The 20,358-nt window shown below is 52.3% G+C and overlaps 1 protein-coding gene across 9 annotated transcripts; it reads left to right on the top strand.

Annotated features, from left to right (window-relative positions):
* Positions 1–8,126: 8,126 nt before the first annotated feature.
* SLC16A5 (solute carrier family 16 member 5) lies at positions 8,127–17,913 on the top strand. 9 transcript variants are annotated; one of them, XM_061455515.1, is made up of 6 exons: positions 8,127–8,254; positions 8,453–8,851; positions 9,738–9,988; positions 13,511–13,654; positions 14,828–15,694; positions 17,263–17,913. In XM_061455515.1, exons 2-6 carry the CDS (start codon positions 8,787–8,789, stop codon positions 17,502–17,504), a joined length of 1,569 nt encoding a protein of 522 aa, XP_061311499.1. In that variant the 5' UTR covers positions 8,127–8,254; positions 8,453–8,786; the 3' UTR covers positions 17,505–17,913. The 9 variants fall into 9 exon arrangements, with proteins under 9 accessions (XP_061311499.1, XP_061311503.1, XP_061311500.1 ...); XM_061455519.1 differs by having other exon boundaries at positions 9,741–9,988; XM_061455516.1 differs by having other exon boundaries at positions 8,159–8,244.
* Positions 17,914–20,358: the final 2,445 nt, after the last annotated feature.

Genomic DNA, 20,358 nt, shown 5'->3' on the forward strand with positions numbered 1-20,358 from the left:
TGCACCAGTTGCATCCCTTCTGTGCTCAAGACAGGGCTTTTCCTTCCATTGCCTATCACTCAGTCACAACTATATCAAAACTAGCACCGAATCAGGATGAAATCTGTCCCGTTCACTCCAGGTAGTGTGTTGTGGCGAGTAGGGTAGGTGAGCAGGGGTAGATCTACTGGATATCTCAGAGCGCTTGTGCCTCTTGGGAAGGTTCACGGTCGAGTATGAACCCTGGCAATGGCGAGTTCGACGCTTTGGGTTTTAAACACATTCCCAGTGGCCTAAAATTGTCCCATTATGGCAAGACTGGAAAGAACCTCTCCAAGTGTCTTTGTCTCTGCACATTTTTAAACACAAAGGGGTTTTACTCAGGGGTGACTGAGTGGGCTGAGGCAGAGGGGGCCTGGGGGGGGGGCTGCGGGGCGCTGGGCCGTGGGCTCCTCACCTTTACCTGCGAACCCGGAGGTTTTGTACAGTTTGTGTCAGTGCCCTTTGCTACCGGTTCTCTTTGGTTATTAAATGTGTTTGAATAACAGGCGAGATGCTGTGAGTGATTGAGCGAGTTCTTGGCTTTCCAATAAAGAGTCTGAGATGGGTTTGAACCGGTTGAGCTGAGGGGTCTGCGGCTTTCTCTGCATCCACACAGAGGTGGATCCATGTGGGGAAGGAAACGTGCTTCTGCCTCCATTTACAGCAGTGATTTGCTAAGAGGTGGATATAACTAAATTTGGGAGTCCTTGGTTACTTTCAGAGGCCAGGCTGGACAGAGCCTTGGGTGACATGGCCCAGTGTGAGGTGTCCCTGCCCATGGCAGGGGGTTGGAACTGGGTGGTCTTAAGGTCCTTTCCAACCCAAACCATTCTGCGATTCTCTAAAGGCAAACTGCAGTGTGTTTCTGGTTTTCCATTATAGAAAAGAATCTCAGCTTCCACATTTTATCATTTCCACTGACAACCCCAAGCAAGCAGAATGTTAATACGAGCATTAAATGTGAGTAGCTAAGAAAGGAAAATGCCTTTTTTTGTCAGCTTTTGTTCGCTAAACCCTTACTCAGTGCTGGACCAGCACACAGGGCAAAGGTCTGGCTGTTCAGACAGCTTCATCCCTTCAAAAGGAGCATGACCAGCAGGTGAAGGGAGGGGATTCTCCCCTTCTGCTCTCATGAGGCACACACATACCCTCCCCTGCATTTCTTGTGTTGAACGCTGGGGTGTCCAACGCAAGGATATGGGCGTTTTGGAGCGAGGCCAGAGGAGGCCGTGGAGATGCTGCGAGGGCTGGAGCAGCTGTGCTATGGAGCCAGGCTGAGAGAGCTGGGCTGGGTCAGCCTGGAGGAGAGAAGGCTCCTGAAGGGGAGACCTGAGAGCAGCTCCAGTGCCTGAAGGGGCTGCAGGAAACCTGGAGAGGGGCTTGGGACAAGGGATGTAGGGACAGGCCAAGGGGAATGGCTTTAACCTGCCCGAGGGGAGACTGAGCTGAGCTCTTAGGCAGAAGCTCTTCCCTGTGAGGGTGCTGAGGCGCTGGCACAGGGTGCCCAGAGAAGCTGTGGCTGCCCCATCGCTGGCAGTGTTCAAGGCCAGGTTGGACACAGGGGCTTGGAGCAAGCTGCTCTAGTGGAAGGTGTCCCTGCGCGTGGCAGGGGTTGGAACTGGGTGAGCTTTAAGGTCCCTTCAACACAAACCAGGCTGGGATGACCACAAGAGACCAACACTGAACACCCACAGCAGCCTGCAAACAGCTCTCCACATACCCCACAAGACCAAACACACACGGTTCTTGCCATCACCAAGGCAAAAAGGGAGTGAACATGAGAAAAGCAACTACAGTTTCTTCAAGGCAACTTCCTCTTGCATCCTGAGCCTGCACCAACTGCAGGCAAGAGGCTGCCTTGGGCATGGGCAATAGCCCAGAAACCCTGGAGGATGGTTTAAATCACTGCTCTGTCACCCCCACCTCTATTACCACACACAGAGCTGCCAGCTTTCCTTGGGTCTGTGTCCTTAGTGTGACTGGGGTTTAGCAGAGATTTAGTTCTTCCCTGTTCACACAGCATTGCAGCTCAAATGCCTGAAACAGAGGCACCAACAGACGGACAGGCAGCGGGGAGGCAGAGGCAAACCAGAGTCAAGCTCTGGTGATGCCAAAAGGTGGATAACATCGGCAGTTGAGGCCCAACGTGGGGAGAGGAGGAGGAACAAAGACATACGGATGGGAAAACAGGGATTAACTCAGTCCTTTGCCTACAAGTGGCTGTTGCTGCTGTGGCTGCTCTGAAGCTGCCCTGCAGGCACTGTGCTGCCTCCATCCCCACCGCAACAGGAGCCTCAAAACAGAGCTGGAGGGGGTTGAGACAACCCCAAACCCGGGTTTAACACCAACACAGTGGAAGATGACGAGGCTCTTCCCATCACAGGGGCAGAAACCACGGCTGAGCCAAGTCACCACATAGCATGGGCTCATCTAAGAGCCTCCCTGCCCCATCCCCATGTCTCTGACCGCAGGTCTGGGCTGCAGTGAACTCGCCCAGGGTGAAGCCATGCTCAAGGGCTGGCAGCATCTTGGGCAGAGGCAGGAGCTGCAGGGCTGGTCCTGCTGGCACCACCTGCGCATTCATTCGCATTCACAAGGCAGGACTTGTCAGCAGATGGGATCACAGATCACATCCAAATCACAGCTGGCACGCCAGGCCCCCCTGCTCTCCACCGTAGGGCTGTCCTATACAGCCACATAAGGACACCCAATGCCACATCACCGGGCAGAAGACACAAGTGTCACTCAGAGGTTTCTGCTGAAACCACAGGCTGGAGCTGCCAGAGCTTTGCACCATCCCTCCCTTTCCCATCAAAGCCCGTGCAATGTGTTTAACTCCTCTTAGAAACCATTCCTTCTCACTGCAGAGCACACAGGTGATGCCCCAGTGTTACCAAGCACTGAGAGGCTCTGCAGCATAGGCAGCAGCATCCCGTGTGGTCATTTTTACCCTGCACAAAGTAACCCTATCACCAGCTCTCAACAAGCAGATCCTGCTGTTGCCAGGGCCAAAGCTCAGCTCTCCCTATTGCCAAACCCAGGCTGCTCTGGAAGGGAAAGAGAGGGGTGGTTTGCTGCAGAACTGGCCTCAGCAGCGGGTTAAGGCTCTTGGCTGGGTTTGCCCGAGCACCCCAGGCTGCCCCAAGCTGTGGGATACCCAGTGCAGGCACCTCCCCAAGGTCAAGCAGCTCCATCCATGGAGCTGTGCCACGACCAAGGCAGGAGGTGGATGGCAGCCCAAGAACACCCAGTGAACTCCATACCTGCCCATGGCAGCATTCAGCCCATCCTACCCCTGAGGGGCAACTGAGGGAAATGAGTTCCCCAGGTGCCTTCTCCAGGTGCTTGGGAGGAAGATGAGTAACAAACCCTGGCTGAGATTTTCCGATAGCCACAGTCAATAGCACGCACATCCCAGCTGCGGCAGAGGGCTTCAGTACCCCTTTATCAGCCTATTCTGCACCAGAAGGGGCATAAAAGGAGCAACCTCACATCTCAAGGAAAGGCTCAGGCTCTGAGCCCTCCTCCCACGCCGGGTTAGGGCCGCTTGGCTCCCTGTGGCTGGGGCTCAGCTCAGTGCAGCACAGCAAACCTGCCATTAGTCACTGGAGCCGCTGCCAAGCTTTGCCTGCAGCGCCCTTCCCTTGTTTTCCTGGCCTGCCTGCTCTTGTCTGTGGGCACAGGAAACCCAAGCTGACATCCAAGATAGCAAAGGGGTTTAGCAGCACGGAGATGCTTATCAGCATCCCACTGCACAGCATGAGGCGCCAGCAAAAACAATGGAAGCTGCTGCTGCATCTGCCCTCGTTACACACATATGAGAGGGGGAAACTCAGTGGTGCAGGGGTCTGGCCACAGCCATAAGGGCATCTTGCTCACATGCATGCTCTTCTGCTCTGCCTCAGGCTCTCACTTAGGGACAAGGTCAGTTTGTCACTTACCCACTCCCTTCACCCAGAACAAAGCCATCACAAGCCAGATCTATTTGCAGCCAGAAAGCCTGCAGATGGTTTCAGCCCAGCTCACTACCTTGTTTGGGAAACAAGGACCTTGGCCATCGCCATTCACCTTGATCTGGGTTTGAGGCAGCCAAAACCCAACTTTCACATGGCCAAATAACCCACAGGTACCCTCTCCCTTCCAGGGTTTGACAAGTATGGGCTTTTCTCCAACCCACAGTAAAGAGGGGCTACAAACCCCAGCAACTGTCTTCAGATTGTGGTGTAACACAGGCAAAGGCATCAACGTTTGACCCTGTGGCAATATCCCCTATCAGGAGCCTCCATCCTTCCTAAGAACTCCCCAGACTTCAGGAGGTGGGAGCCCCATACAAGCCCATCATTGGCCAGAAGTGTGAGTTGACATCAAGTGCCATGGGTCTCCATCAGACCCTCCCTGAGTTGAGCTCCGCAGGGGTCTGCAGCACCAAGAAAACCCTTGGGGAAGGTGAGCACCTTCCACCCGTGACTTCGATCAGGGCAGCAGCTCCGGCAGCAACGCACACACGCGGGCCTAATGCATTCAAATGGCAGGGGCTGAAGATGAGGAAAACTGGGGGCAACCAAGCAAAGGGTCAGGCCCTTAACCCAGGCACTGAGTTCAGGGTGTTGGGGAGAAGCAGATGATTCACTGAAGCACTGAACAGTCATCCTCATCCTAACAGTTCAGTGGGGTGTCATCTAAAACCAAACGCAAAGAAACATGGAAAAAGGAAGGAGGTGGTTGTATTTGCCAAACCAAAGGGGGTTTACCCGTGAAACAAAGGCTAAAGGACACATTTAGCTGTTTCCATGTGATAACATGTCCCTGAGGCACGCAGCTTCCCAGCAGGATGAAGAGCTCCTGCCTTTCTTTTCAAGGAATCACAAAGCTGAACCATCATGATCCCCCTTTGTTGGTGCTAAGGTGCTGGATCTCCTCTCCTGCCCTGTTGTGACTTCCAGGTATCACCTGCACATTGCTTGGAGCGACTGTCCTTGGACAAAAGACAAAGGAGAGCAGGATGTGGCTGGGATAACAGCGTCTGCTGGGAGCAGCACAGCCAAAGCTGCTTCGCTTGGGTGACTGGAGCCCAAAACCTGCTGGGATCCTAAAAACCCAAGTTGTGGCTTCACACCTTAACCCTCAACAACCTCCACCTGCTCCAAGGATCCAGCATCCACCAAGGAAAACACTTCTGAACCTTTCACCCATTAAACCCCTTATTCCTCATTAATACAAGCCAAGGTAAAGAAGAATTAAGAGCCTGATAGACAAGATCTGCTAGAGGGAACACCACGCACCACAGCACAGCATCCCTACATGTCAACCCATGGGGGAGATGGGCAGCAGCAGGGTTAGACTCACCCGCAGCTGCAGCACAGCCCATTGCCCCCTTCTTGTGCCACATCCTTATCTACTGCATGCAGCCAGCAATAAGGTAACTCCATCTCTTCAAAAGCCCCACTTTTCAGGACACCTTCCTCATCCTCACAAGGAAACAGCTGCCAGAACAGCACCAGCAGCTTCCAGGGAGCCTCAGTGACCAGGTTCTAGCAGAGACCCCCATCGCACGGGCAGCGCTGTGCCAGCATCAGTCCCACTCCAAGGGCAGCACAGGGCAGTGTGGCAGGTCAGGGTGCCACACATGAGCCAGTGACCATGGGGACAGCAGCAAGGGCCGGATCACACCCAAACCACCTGCAGTCACCCACCAGGGTAAAACACAGGGACAAGCCCCGTCTTGCTGGATTCCTGCGAGCCAATGGGAGCTGTCAGTGCATGCCCTGGTGCCAGCTGCCTCCTCAACCCTCGCTTCCCATCTCCATGCCAAGCAGTGTTATCCCCACTACTGGTCATTAAACACGGTCCCAGAGGGGGAATGTCTCACCTGGTGTTGTTACACCCACGTTATGGTGACGAATGAGCACAGAGCAGCCAGGCAGAGCCGAAGTGAGAGCAGAAACCAGCAGTGAGACGGAGCAAAGCCTGATCTAAGGCAAAGATCTGGTCTTAAATGCAGCTGGAGAGCTAATGGGGTGGAAGGGGTGTGGGAGGAGGCCGCAGATGGGGCTGATCAAACTGATCAGGACCCACCAGTGCAAGCAGGACCCTGATGCCCTTTGCAGGGAGAGGACTTGGGAGTGATGCTATGGGAACTGCTTGGGAAGCTCCTGATAAACCAGCACTTCCCCACCCTTGGCACAGCCCCATCCGCTCAGCACCAGCAGAGCTGCTCCGCAGGGGGTTTGCCAGGGTTGTTCAGATCCTGCCTCGGTCTCAGGCCAGGAATGTGTTTTGGGGTGCTCTGAGAGCTTGGTTTCTGCTGGGTCTGGTGGGGTTCAAGGGCAGCATCAGAGCAGGAGGTTAATTCAGCGTGGAACAGGAATAGCCCCCAGCTATCACTCTGCAATCCCACTGCTGAAACGTCACTTAGTTCCTCTTGCTTAAAACCCAAACCCAAACAGCAGCCAGCTTCCTCCCCAAGATTCAACCTGTGTCAGGCCATTCGCTAACCTGGATCTCTGGAGCAGATGCAATGAGCATTTCTCGAAGCTATTTGCAGTCTCTGGGGTATTTGTGCTTTGGTTTCCACATGATCTGCCCTAAAAGAGCTGCTGAGCTGGGGACCGGCTTATAGATCTCTAACATGCCAGTAAGGGCATGCAGAGAGCACAGGACCTACGGCCCTGGGCACAGCCTGACCCTTCAGGGCTACTGACAAGTGACATCCCAAAGACACAAGCCCATAGCATCAGGCTGTGCTGCAGCACTTGGGCCATTGCTTTAATGCTTTAATCAGAGCCAGATGTGGATTCTCTGCTGTCAGCTCAGTGGGTGACCTTGGAAAAGTCATCTGGGCTAGAACACAGCTGGGAGAGGATGGCAAAGCAAGCCAGGGGTTCAGGATGAAAAGGTACTTAAAAAGTCACTTATAAAGGTATTTACAAGAGATGTGCTTGGCTTTCCTCCCCCCAGCAGACCCCGGGTGACCCCAGAAAACGGTTTAAAACCACCCCTCTCCGTTTACAGTAAACATCTCCCTTGTGTGCATGCAGCTTACTTTACACATTCATAAACCCCATGTCCAGCACACGCCGGGCTGAGCTGGGCCGGCAGGAGGATGCTGCTGGGCAGCAGGACAGAGACCTAATGTACCATGAACGAGAAACTTTCCTCTCCATCTCCATCCCAAGCCACTGGCATTGCCTGGTCTCTGAGCACCCCTCCAAGCCCATCACTGGGGCAGGGGTCCTGTGTCCCTCCCCCCCCCCCCCCAGCCACACTTCTGTTTTCCCCACTGGAGCATCCCTCCTGGGTGGCTGTAACGGTGAACTGGGCCGCTCTTCTCCCCGTGGAGATACCCACCAAGCTGCAGGCCCTCACTGAGGATGGTATATGGACATCATCATCACCATTTTCAGGCTCATTATAAACCTCTTCCTCGGAAGTGAGCTACATAAATACCCCAGTCCCTTGTGTTTCTCAGCATAAAGAGCTGCTTGTCCCTGCGGGGAGCAGCATCCCGCAACCCTCATCCCAGGCCCCATCACAGCTGAGGGAAACTGAGGCATGGAAGAAGGAGGGAAAGACACCGTGTGAGCACCCCTGGTCTGCTGCCATAAACAACTACTAGGGCTGCTCCATCACAGCTCGGGAAACCCCAGGTCTTGGGGGTCGCTGGAGGAAGAAGAAACAGCATCCAGCCCTGAATGAGGGGGAATTACCACCAGTGACTGGCCAGGGAGAAAGACTTGGAACCAGCAGCGCGCTCCCCCGTGTCCTGTCCATGGCACCCCTGCACCCCGGGCGCCGCGTGGGCTGGTAGAGGGCAGCACCTTTGCACATCCATGCGCTCCCAGCGCAGCAGTGTTTGCAGTAGGCACCCAGGCGTGGTTATTGCAGTGAACTTCAGTCCCGTCCCCGACACCATCAACACGAGGCGGTCACATGCATGGGAAAACCGCGTCCCGCAGATGTCCCTGCTCCACCCCAGGAGCAGGCTTTGAGGACCACCGAGCCCATAGGAGCACTAAAACACACGCTCCCCCCCCACCCCGGCTGCCCCGTCCATCCGACGTGGTTACCCTGGGAAGGGTTAAAGCACGGTTCTGCGGCGCTGCTGGTGTTCCGTGTGGCACATCCGGCTGAGCCAGCGCTGGAGCCAGCTCCTTCCTTTACCTCTATGCAGGCAGCGGGGAGGCAGCGAGGAGCTCACCGTGCTCTTGGCACCCCAGCGCCAGGGTCCATCCAGGTTGGGCTGCCCCGGGGAAAGGGTGTCCTGCAGCCAGGGGCAGAAGGTGGATGAGAGCCGTGGGATGTGCGGCCCCGCTGGGGAGCCCTTCCATGGGAGCGGGCGTGCTTTGAGAGGTGTGGGGAGCCAGAAATGTGCTGGAGCAACGGAGCGGTGTGGGAACAGAGAGGAGCTGTGTGCTTCTGCCTTTTATTGCAGGTTCGCTGTTGCCGGGGAGAGGCTTTAGGCTGTCCTCCAGCTAATTCGCACCAGAGAGACAAGCGCTTGAATTAGCTGCATTATCTGCGCCCGGCTAAAGTGGACAAAGGATTAAAGTGTGCTGGGCACCAGCACCGTGATTTGCATCTCAGAGCCCCTTCCCACGGGCCCCCCTCCCCTGCTCCCAGCCTTGTTTTCTGTCCTTTGGGCTGGGAGCCAGCCCCAGAGCCCTGCTCACAGGAGTGATGCCGAGGTTAACATTGCAAAAGGCTGCATCAAGGCTTTCAGTGGCTACTGAAGCAGAAGTGCTGGCCCTGGGCTGCGCACACAGGGGATGAGCTGCCCGCGCAGCCACACGCTCGCCACCCTCCGCTTGACCCATCCTTGTCTCAACCCGAGGTATGGAACTTTCTGCCCCATGGCATATATGAACTAACGAGTAGAGTCAAACTGCTGCTCACCTTTAAAGCTGCACACAAAGCCCAGACGTGGCTATTTCTTCTAGGAAAAATCAGTATTGGAGAGCTAGATCAATATTGCACTATGCTCTGACCTTATGGGCATTCCTCTGAGCTCATCCAGCTGCCAAAGGTGGTTTTTCCTTATGCATGTTTATTCGTGTGGATGGGGAACGCTATTGCGATGCGTTTCGTGCAGCCAGCCTCAGAGAAATCAAGGCTGGGATGTCTCTGAAGAAGCTTTAACCAGAGGCAAAGCAAGATCCTCTCTGCGATCACCGCATCCTAATGAACTAATGGCTTTCAAACTGGTTTTTCCCCACTAGCACTGGGGGGGGGGGGTGCAGCCTCCCTGCCAGGTCCGCACCAGCCCTGCTGCCACACGCAGGCTTTATGTGGTTCTGTTGTTCTTGGCACCGGCGGGGTTTTTCCTCCTCTTCTGGGCACAGCACTGGGTGACCTTAGCCATTGCCAGCAAGGGGACTCCATATGATGAAAGCAGGTGAAAGGGAAAATAAGGGCGGGAATTAGGTAAGGCCGATTCATTCCTCCAAGGAGGTGTGGTCCTGCCCCGTACCTGCCTGTGGTCACAGGCTTGTGAAATATAAAAGGGGAAGGCAGTTGCTTCTGAAGCAATCCGTTGCCAGGATCCCGTGGCGAGAATGAAGGGAGGTGCTAGGAGAAATGCAGAGCAAGAGGTCTAAGGAGCCAGCCGCAAAGGTGTGGGACGCTCTGGTGCCTCCGAGCCTTGGGAATACCATCAGCTCTGCCCCGTAGGCCCCTAGGCTGGGCTGAGGGTTGCGTGGTAGCTGCCCTTCCTTCCCCAGCAGGCTGGCTTGGGAGGAGAAAGAAGCTGTCATGTCCCAAGGAGGAGCAGGGGAACGCAAAGCTGCCAAGCCCCAGGACCAGGGCTGGGCATGGATGGTGCTGCTGGCTGCGGTGGTGCTGCAGGGGATGACGCTGGGCTTCCCCCCCTGCATTGGCATCTTCTTCACGGACCTGCAGCGAGACTTCCAGGCCAGCAACAGTGAGACATCGTGGTTCCCATCCATCATGGTGGCTGTGCTGCACGGAGGCGGTAAGTGATGGGGATGCCCTCCACCACCTCAGTTTCCACAGATACCAGGCTCCCTTTTGCCACTCTAAGAGACACCCAAGCCCTTTGGTCAAAGGAGGTGAATCCCTTTCTCTCCCAGCTTTTTCACACCACCGAGAACTTAGTTGTTTCCCATAGCAGCTCTTTGAACAGGCCAGCAGGTAGCACTGAAGCTTGGGTGCCTCCTTGGTTCATCTCCCAACCGTGAGAACACATCTCTTATATTCCCCATGACAAGTGTGCTCTTGGTGGCTGACACACGCCTCAAGCCAAGCTCCTCCAGGCTGCTGGCTGAGCATTACACCAGCTCCCTGGGCGGTGGCATCGGGTGCACACCCAGGCAGGGTGGATGTGAGCTGGATTGATGCAGGATACAGGTCAGGAGGCAGCCTCTGGGTGAAGGGGGTGGAAGGAGGGTTGTGCCTTGTGCGTAGTGGAGGGAATCACTGGGTTTTCCCCCAGAGAAGATGTGGGAGGTGATGGGACATGCAATAAAACATCTATTGACCTCTTTTCTAATGAAGTAATTGTTCTGTAGGAGGCTGGGACCACACTAAAAGGTGCTATAAAGACAGCCAAGAAATAGATCTAAAAGTTATAACTTAGGCAAGGAAAGAACAGCCTCATGCTTATGACATCCAGGAACAGAATTTGCCAGGGCACAGCCAGTGAGTTACAAGAGTTACTACTTTGCTTGCCAGTTATGTCTCCTATTGCAGCAGGGAAGTGCTCATTCTTGTCCCCCAGGAGTAAGGCAGGAGTAGCACAACCAGGAGAAAACCAACAAAAACCAGACATAAAAGACTTCAATTTTGCTGCAGCTTCTCAGCTCCTTTGTGCTGGGCCAGGCTCTGCTTGGTTCAGGTTCCCCAGTTACATCCATCATCCTAAACCGCATTCTGCAGTGTCGACGGTGCCTCTTGAAGATGCTGCTCTCTTTTCTTCTCCTTTATTCTATGAGAGCTATGGAAGGGAGCAGGGAAGGACCCAGTGCAAACTATAACTCATCAGTTAGGAAGCCAAACCTATCTCATTAGGTAAAGGCAATTAATGGTTGTTTTGTTATAAGAATCATTTGAGAGACCTCAGGATCCTGTGGCCATCTCCAAAAGGGGAGTTCAGGCCCCACGGGTTCCTGCTCCTCGATATTCACACACACGCAACTCTCAACTCACACTCACACAAACACAGCGCTTCTGTTGCTATTATTTTTGCAAAGGAAAGCACAAAAGCCTCAGGCAAGTGAGAAAGAACGTTTGAAACCTGGGAAGCAAGTTAACAGGAATAAGTAATGAAAATCCCTTCTGCTTTTAGAGCCATTCTCATTGCTTTGGAACGTTCAATCCATGACTTAGAATCATAGAATCCCAGACTGGTTTGGGTTGGAAAGGAGCTTAAGATCATCAAGTTCCAACCCCCCTGCCATGGGCAGGGACACCTCACACTAAACCATCTCACCCAAGGCTTCGTCCAACCTGGCCTTGAACACTGCCAGGGATGGAGCATTCACAACCTCCCTGGGCAACCCATTCCAGTGCCTCACCACCCTCACAGTAAAGAACTTCTTCCTAATATCCAATCTAAACTTCCCCTGTTTAAGTTTGAACCCATTACCCCTTGTCCTATCACTACAGTCCCTAATGAAGAGTCCCTCCCCAGCATCCCTATAGGGCCCCTTCAGATACTGGAAGCTGCTATGAGGTCTCCACGCAGCCTTCTCTTCTCCAGCCTGAACAGCCCTAACTTCCTCAGCCTATCTCCATACAGGAGGTGCTCCAGCCCCTGATCATCCTCGTGGCCTCCTCTGGACTTGTTCCAACAGTTCCATGTCCTTTTTATGTTGAGGACACCAGAACTGCACACAGTGCTGCAAGTGAGGTCTCACGAGAGCAAAGTAGAGGGGCAGGATCACCTCCCATGACCTGCTGGTCACGCTCCTTTTGACTTCTGGCTACTGGGGCTGCTTAAACTGTAGAACCATCCTTGATGCCTTTAGCAGGAGGCAAATAACGCAGTCACCATTTGCTTCAAAGTCTGAGGTGGAAATCTCCCAAGCAGATCAAGATACAGGCAGCTGCTCTCCTCATTTTAATCACGTTCCCCTGCTCGCTCCATTATGTGGGCTCTATTTCAGACGTTGCTTTGGATCACAAATATGCCACGGGTTCTTTTCCCTGCACTTCCCGACTCCTAATTCTGAAACTCAGAGTCATTTGGCCTTTGCTCATATAACCTGAAGTGTTCAGAGGAGGGGAAAACCAACAAACCCTGGAAAAACCTGAACATCCTTAAAGGAACGGGAAAAAGAAACCCAGATCCTCCTCTCATGCAGGCAGAGCCTTGTTTCCCAGCAGTGGGCTGCAGGTCTGAGCTCACTTTTTCCTACCCTAAAACAAAGGATGCTCAATGACATTCACAACCTGGGAGTTTACCACACTCCCAGGGAATTCACCAAAACTCCATGAAAAGTAAAGAATTAACTGACCTTAAACACCCCCTCCCCATGGCTGTTTGTTGTTTTCCTGATGAAATAACACAGCTCTCTGCTATAAAGCCTGCCAGCAATGTCGGTGCACAACAGAACACAGGTTTGGGCTCAAGAAGGGCAGAGGGGGGCTCTGGTCCACTAGAACAACCCAGGTCTCACTCCCACCTCTGCACTGCTTGTGCTGGAGTAGAAGCAGGAAGCGGGATGCGCATGGTCTGCTCCTAGGCTTATCCTGTTGGAAGTGGACGCAGTGAAACCTCCCCACCATGCCAGGTATCCCAGGACAGGAACGAGCAAAGAGCTGTGGGACAATAACATGGGATTTCCCTGGAGAAGACGACCTGCAGGGCAGCTGCAGGACCCCACAAGCTGCAGCCTGGATGCTACTGCCCGGAGCTTAGATCAGTTCCCATGTGGGCATGAATACACCTCTCCAGTTGTACTCAAACGATCCTCCTCAGTGATGTCTGTTTTCTCCCATTCTTGCTCTAATTCAGGGTCAGTCTGTCTCCTCTTGCAAGGAGTTTCACCAAGGTAGCAGCGCAGCACAGGCAATGTAGGAGATTTTGTGGCAGGGTGTTTGAAACACACAGTGAAATGAGTGCAAGTGCACAAAAAGAAACATCATCCTGCTTAGCATCTCTTACTCGGAGGCATAGAAATCCAGTCCTTCCCTTTCTCAATTCATTCCCTGACTTTATATCATGCAAGAACAGAATTACACTTGAAAGTCCTTCTTCTCTTCCATTTCCAACCATTGTAACTGAAATTCAGCACAGGGAAGCTTAAAAATCCCACTTGATGGCCAAAAGCCAAGCAGATCACAGGAGCCTTCCCCATAGCAAGCAAGCCCTTGGGAGGATCAGGAAATACATATTCCCTCCCTGGCTCCCTTACTACTGCTAGGACAACCCTCAGGGTCTCTAGACCAAACCACCGGGATAAGTGCAGCAATCCAGCAGGTCCAGAGAGTTCCCTTCCTCCCTAACTGCTTCCCTTTTACTCTTTGGTGCCAGGGCCCCTCTGCAGCCTCCTGGTGAAGCGCTTTGGCTGCAGGTTCACGGTGATGCTGGGGGGCCTGCTCAGCGGCGTGGGCATGGTGTCCAGCTCCTTCTGCAGGTCCATCAGCCAGCTCTACATCACCGCTGGCTTCATCACGGGTAAGTACCACCGCAAACCCTGCTGCTGAGCTTGACCTGAGAGAGGGGAATGGCGATTCCCGACTCGTGTTTCCCATTCATCCAGGAAATGGGATAAATCGGGAGCAGCAGGAATCATAGAGCAGCCAGACTTGCCCTTCACACCCCTTCCACACGCACCTCATGCAGCCAAGCTCCCTGCAAAGTGCTTCTCTCTGGAGAAACCTTCAAGTCTCCAGCGGGCAAAACGGAGAGCAAGGATGCCTGGTCTGTTCAGTAGCACCTCAGCCTTTTGGCTGTGAAGAAGGGAGGGGGTTTTCAACCTTGGAATGTAATGTTGGGATAATGTGACCTATGATAACGTCCCTCCCAAGTTCCCTGGGCTTGTATTTCACCACTCCCAATCGGGGGCAATGTGCAGACATCTTTTCCTAACAAAAGAACATGTTGGTTTTGAACAGAAGCAACAGATGGGAGCTTCTCCTTTCCAAATATTTCTCCTCTGTGACTGATGTTCAACTCTTGGGGTTTTTCTAACACAAAGAGATCCATTTCTTCAGCCAGGCTGCTCTGGGACTAATCCCATTGGATCTTGCAAACTAAACGGTGTCCATTGCACAGAGAGAAAACCAGGTAACTCCCTGAGCCCTGATGGAAGTGTCAGGAAAGCAGTCAGTATAAACAGTTTCTAAGGAACAATTCCATGACAATTTTAGGAATAGCAGCCTGCCCCAGGCAAATGTCAGCTTGGGTCAGTTTACTTCGTATAGAACACAGGTAGTTTAATTTATGCAAAACATCACTTCTGTGGGGTTTGTGAGTGTGAATCACAGCGGGTCGTGAGGCTCACAGCCTGGTTTGGGTTGGAAGGGACCTTAAAGCTCATCCAGTTCCAGCACCTGCCACGGGCAGGGACACCTTCCACTAGAGCAGCTTGCTCCAAGCCCCTGTGTCCAACCTGGCCTTGAACACTGCCAGGGATGGGGCAGCCCCAGCTTCTCTGGGCACCCTGTGCCAGCGCCTCAGCGCCCTCACAGGGAAGAGCTTCTGCCTAAGAGCTCAGCTCAGTCTCCTGGCAGGTTCAAGCCATTCCCCTTGGCCTGTCTCACCTGTGTGTAAACCCTGGATTTAGGCTCTTTAAGGCAACACAGATGGATCATGTGCTGTCATTTGCTCTTTTATTCTTACCTTTAGGCCTGGGGTCGTGTTTCAGCTTCCAGGCAGGAGTGACTGCACTGGGATATTACTTTGTACGGTGGCGAACACTGGCCAATGCCATGGCATCCACTGGCGTCTCTCTGGGTTTCACTCTGTGGCCACTGCTTTCTCAATACCTGCTGGATGAGATGGGCTGGAGAAACACTTTCCTTATCTTTGGAGGAATACTATTGAACTGCTGTGTCTGCGGAGCCATCATGAGACCAGTTCAGCTCACTTCAGGGTCACTACTACAGTCGCCCCAGCCTGGAGAGGAGCTGAGGAGAAGAGCAGAAGAGACACAGCTGTCCAATGGAGCATCTTCTCCCCACCACGAGCTCCAGAAGCAAAGCAGAAGGACTGCATGCTTCCGTGTGCTGCAGAAGTACCTGGCTTTTGACATCTTCTGTCAAAACAAAGGTTACCAGATTTACACTATTGGCGTGACCTGGATGATGATGGGGTTTGCGTTACCCCACATCTACCTTGTGCCTTACGCCATCCAGAATGGGGTGGAGGAGCGCAGGGCAGCCCTCCTCATCTCTGTCATTGGGTTCATCAACATCTTCATACGGCCCTTCACGGGGCTGCTCTCGGGACACAGATTCTTCTCAGGGAGACGAATCTACCTGTTCAGCCTGGCCGTGCTCCTCTGCGGGCTGAGCAACTTCATCTGCGTGGTCTCGGCTGAGTTCAGCGTGCTCATCGTCTACTGCGTCATCCTCAGCATAGCCATGAGCGGCATCGGGGCACTCACCTTCCAGGTGCTGATGGACGTGGTGGAGATGGACCGGTTCTCGAGCGCTCTGGGGCTCTTCACCATCCTGGAGAGCATCACGCTCCTCATCGGACCCCCTCTCACAGGTGAGAGGCTGTTAAACAGGCTGGGTTGTTTAGACACCGGTGGGAAGTGTTTGGGAGCTTAAGAAGAGAAAGAAGGGAGATTCCAAACCCATGCAGGGAGGTGTTACGCAAAGGGAGTGGTATAAAAGGGAGAATTGGAGAGGAAGGATAAACCCTTTCTCAGAGCTGAAGGAGGGTCCTTTCTGGGGCTCCCCAAGTGTCACTGCAGCAGTTTGATAGGCACGGGTGTGACTGATAAGAGCTTTGTTCTAGTGAGCAGCAATACACAGAGAGGAGTTACTGTGGTAGGATCCTGCTGTCTCTGAACTCTTTCACTGCTTTGCCAGTTCGCACTGTTTCATCTGTGAAGTCTCAAGGACTTGTGCAGATCACATTAAACAAACAAACTCCTATCACAATTCACACCAGCCCTACACAACTCAAGAGCCGCACAGCAACAGCTTCCGTTCACTCTGCTTTCCAAGCTCTAGAGGGTATTAATTTTACTCTGGGGACAAGAAAGGAGCTAGATATGAACCCAAAGCCAATCAGTGATTCACAGATGTCACAGTTCACTCCTGCATGTACCTGCTCCCGCAGCACAGCAGCGAATCCAAAAGGCTAACAAACAAGAAACATAAACCTGAGCATGAAGCAGGCTTTAGTTGTGTTCTCCAGACAATGAGCTGTGTGCCACCCAGCAGGAAAGTACTGTCTGTTCTAAGGACAGATGATACCATGCACCATACTGCATGGTATTCCCTGGTGTTAGTGGGACAGCCACTTTTCTTAGGGGGCCAAAAAGATCTTTCCTTGACATCTCTCAAAGGAACGGCAGATGGGCAAAACAAAGGCCAGTAACAGCAGCACCAGTTCCATTTGTAGCCTGAAAATCTGCTAAGGAAAAGTGCACCAGGAAAAGAAACATCACCAATCTTTACTGAAGAATACAAGCAAGCAAACAGCAGTTGTTGTAATACATTCCAGTACTTCCATTTAAATAAGTAGCCTACAGAAAGCATCATCCGCTTGACCTGAGTATCACCTTTCTGTCTCCAACATTAGTGTAAAGTTACTCATTTGATATGTCTCACATTAAATGTTTTATACTGAAGGCACTTAATGTTAGGCATAATCCTTGCTGTGCTGTGAACGTTCTTCTCCCTGGTTACACACTAATAGAGGCTCTAACCCGTCCATTCGGGAGAGGTTTCTCTATTTACTTGTTCTGTTTTCTGACCTGGTATATAACAGGGTCCCTCGGTCCAAAATCCAGTGCTTGGCGCAGGGTCTTCTGCTGAGTGAACAAAATGAATCAGCACACTGGGGAAAACTCAGTTTCCTTTCTTCCCTTGGCTCCCCTGTGTGTTATGATATACCTGGTACGAAAGCAGAACCATCACTTGAGTCGTGACTATAAAACACAGCCAACCCCTGCGAGCTAGAGGAGAGAATTCACTCATCTGTGAATGCTCATCTTTCATATATGGCAGTTTGCTGACTGATTCAGGTTTAACATCTGTGCTAACGTCACCCTGTTGCCTTTGGTGTCCATCTTCTCTTTGACTAAGCTGTGGCTTCCATTTCAGGTCTCCTGGTAGATGTAACTAATGACTTCCACTACGTCTTCTACAACTCCAGCTTCTTCCTCATTTCGGCTGCGTTGTTCATGGCACTCACCTTCTGTGCTCTGGAGAAGAAAGCCAAATTGAAAGAGGCCTCCAAAGCCCCCGTGGATAATCCTTCCAGGTATCAGTACAGTGAAATGCCAACTGAATCACAGCCTGAGAGTCAGCCCCCTCCAGCAGTCGTGTACATCACAAGCATATGAAAAGCAAGAGGATAAATAAAGAGGAACACAAAGGATTATGTGGCCTGTACAAAGCTCCACACGGCCCAGCGCTGATGGCAGATGAGAAAACAAGTGGCTGCTTTCCACAACTGCCATCCCCCTTCTCTATGGGGCCGTGTCAGACTCCAAGTGAGTGCTCTGGACCACGGGCTGAGCCCAGAACCCAGCGCCAGCCAAAGAGATGAAGGACAAAGAGAACTGTGCTTCCCCAAAGCAAACCCTGGGATAACAGCCATGGTAACCAGCGCCGAGATACAAAAGCCGTGTCAGTTCAATTGGTGTAAGTCAGTGCCTTTAAGTCACTGGAATCTCACATGCACATTCCAGTGGGTAACACTGGATAATACGCATTGATGGCTATGCACAACGGTCATTCTTCCACAAAGAAGTATTATTGCCTCATCCGAACACATGATGTGGTGCAGAATATAGAGTTTCCTGGTTGCTTCCCATGTTGTGGGTGGCAGCTTCCCCAGGAAGGCTGTTGCTGTTTTCCACATCTCTAAATATTACATGGAAGCTGCTGCAGAACTCAGCCAAGCCTCTAGTAAGGGCAAATATTTTCTCCTACAAGGCACATACACAAGGGCTTCATGCCAAGGATGTTTCCAAAGCCTCCAAGGTTCAGCTCCAGAGCATCCAAAAGAAACAACCCAACCAACCTTAGAGCGCCTGCTCTGTGTAACCAGTGACATCTCGAGTGCTTCTTGATATACCAGAAAGAGGATTTGGGGCTGGTGTGTATACACTTCTTTTCAGGGTGAACTGGGACCCATTGCAGGGGGGGAGTGGTAGCAAAGGTGTCACTAGAACAAGTGTATGCATCCTTAGAGAGGGACAGATTCAAAGCCATTGCAGTAAGTGAATTTGTAGTGCACAAAGCCTTTGTGTAAATGAATTTAGCTTAGACTCATGACACCAGCATTCTCTATATTACAGAGTGCTTGCACAAGCGAAACTACATTTCTTGTAAGCACAAGCATAACTTACAAAGGAATCTGTTGGTAAAAGTATATTGGGAAAAGTCAATGTCACTGACTTCCATACCCATACAGCATCGACTGTAATAGCTCTTCTTGCTGCACTCCTGGGAATTATAACCGAGAGCTGCATCAGCCTCTAACCTCCCTCAGCACCAGCTTGGGTTGCACAATGTTTATGTTCTCTATCATTCCTTATCTGACAGGAACAGATAATACAATCACAAAATTGATTAGGTTGGAAAAGACCTTTAAGATCATTTGAGTCCAACTGTTAACCCAGCGCTGCCCAGTCCACCACTAAACCACATCTCTCAGTGCCACAGCTTTCAAATCCCTCCAGGGATGGTGGCTCCATCGCTGCCCTGGCAGCCTGTTCCAATGCTTAACAACCCTTTCCAACCTAAACCTCCCCTGGTGCAGCTTGAGGCCATTTCCTCTTGTCCCATCCCTTGTTCCCTGGGAGCAGAGCCCAGCTCCTCCTGGCTCCATCCTCCTGTCAGGCACTTGTAGGGAGCCATCAGGTCCCCCCTGAGCCTTCTCTTCTCCACACTGAACCCCCCAGGTCCCTCAGCCGTTCCCATCCCACTTGGGCTCCAGGCCCTGCACCAGCTCCATTCCCTTCTCTGGCCCCGCTCCAGCACCTCAATGTCTCTCTTGCAGTGAGGGGCCCAGAGCTGAACACAGGATTCGAGGTGCAGCTTCACCAGTGCCCAGTGCAGGGGCACAATCCCTGCCCTGGTCCTGCTGCCACACTGGTGCTGGTACAGGCCAGGGGGCTTCTTGGCTGCCTGTGCACACACTGCTCATACAGCTCACAAAGCACTGCGGATGAACACTGCTCAACACATCAGAACCAGCAGAGAGACAGAAGTGTAACACAGGGGTGAGATGGAAGAGGTATCAGCCCTTCAGAGGGGTTACTGCTCCCACCGCTCGGCATCCTCTTCAGTGCCACTCTGGGATTACTGAACCAGCAGGCTTTGCACTTCCTGATCAAACATATACTTACATAAAACAACCAGTGGGAGACCATACACATCTAATCTCTTGTCACATGTTTATTAACTTGTGTAATGCTTACATGGTCCGTAAGTGCAAAGCAAACAGCAACTGGTGCTTCTCAGCTTACGGAAACAATACCTGCTGTACATTCCTAGGACAAAGACAGGGCTTTCTTCCTTCCTCCCCAAAAGAGCAATGACAAGGGTGAAGTCCCAAACCTTTCCTGGCTATTGCAAATAAAAGAGCCACGCTGCTGAACAGATTGCTGCTCTCCTGTGTGTAATTCTTACGGTTTAAGTTCTGTTCACCTTTCTACACCCCCTGTTTTCTGCCAGAAATATGGGGTTATATTGTCCCACATCTCCTATGTCCTACAGATACCATGGGCAAAACAGGTAAAAGATGGTGTAAGCCCCAACCCATCAGTTTATCCCAGCAAAACAAAGGTTAGTTGGAGGCGCAACGGAACACATCTTTGTGGAGCCAACCACTCCATCTGCAATGCTTTAGTCCTAGAGCTGGTTCACAAGCAAGGAAATGTGTCGTCTAATGCATGCTTGTGAGATATAAGGAAGGAAAAGAAGTACTCACCCGCTGAAGCTGGCACACAGAGACCAGCTCCTCCTGCAGCACGGCCCAGAGATGTGCTCTCATTGTTTCCTAGCTGTGCGCAGCACTGGAGGATAATTTAGGATGGGAAGTTAGGAGAGTGCTTTGTAGATCCAACGCTCCCAGACTCAATACCGGGGTCACTGGGGTTTAGCTGCAGGTAAAGCAGGGATGTTTCTGGGAAGCAAACCAAAGGAAATCCACTACTGTAATGTTCTCAACTCGTTCACTGTAAACTT

Source organism: Pezoporus flaviventris, unplaced genomic scaffold (genome assembly GCF_033815535.1).
Source record: "Pezoporus flaviventris isolate CSIRO_AGI_PZ_B2104156 unplaced genomic scaffold, CSIRO_AGI_Pfla_v1 ptg000020l, whole genome shotgun sequence".
NCBI classification, from domain to species: domain Eukaryota; kingdom Metazoa; phylum Chordata; class Aves; order Psittaciformes; family Psittacidae; genus Pezoporus; species Pezoporus flaviventris.

Excerpts from the sequence above, each read along its gene's own strand:
- SLC16A5 (XM_061455515.1), top strand. The coding sequence starts at position 8,787 with ATGAGCTGCCCGCGCAGCCACACGCTCGCCACCCTCCGCTTGACCCAT. Across the intron at positions 8,852-9,737 it reads CATCCTTGTCTCAACCCGAG|CAGGCTGGCTTGGGAGGAGA; the intron begins GTATGGAACTTT and ends TTCCTTCCCCAG. Across the intron at positions 9,989-13,510 it reads GGCTGTGCTGCACGGAGGCG|GGCCCCTCTGCAGCCTCCTG; the intron begins GTAAGTGATGGG and ends CTTTGGTGCCAG.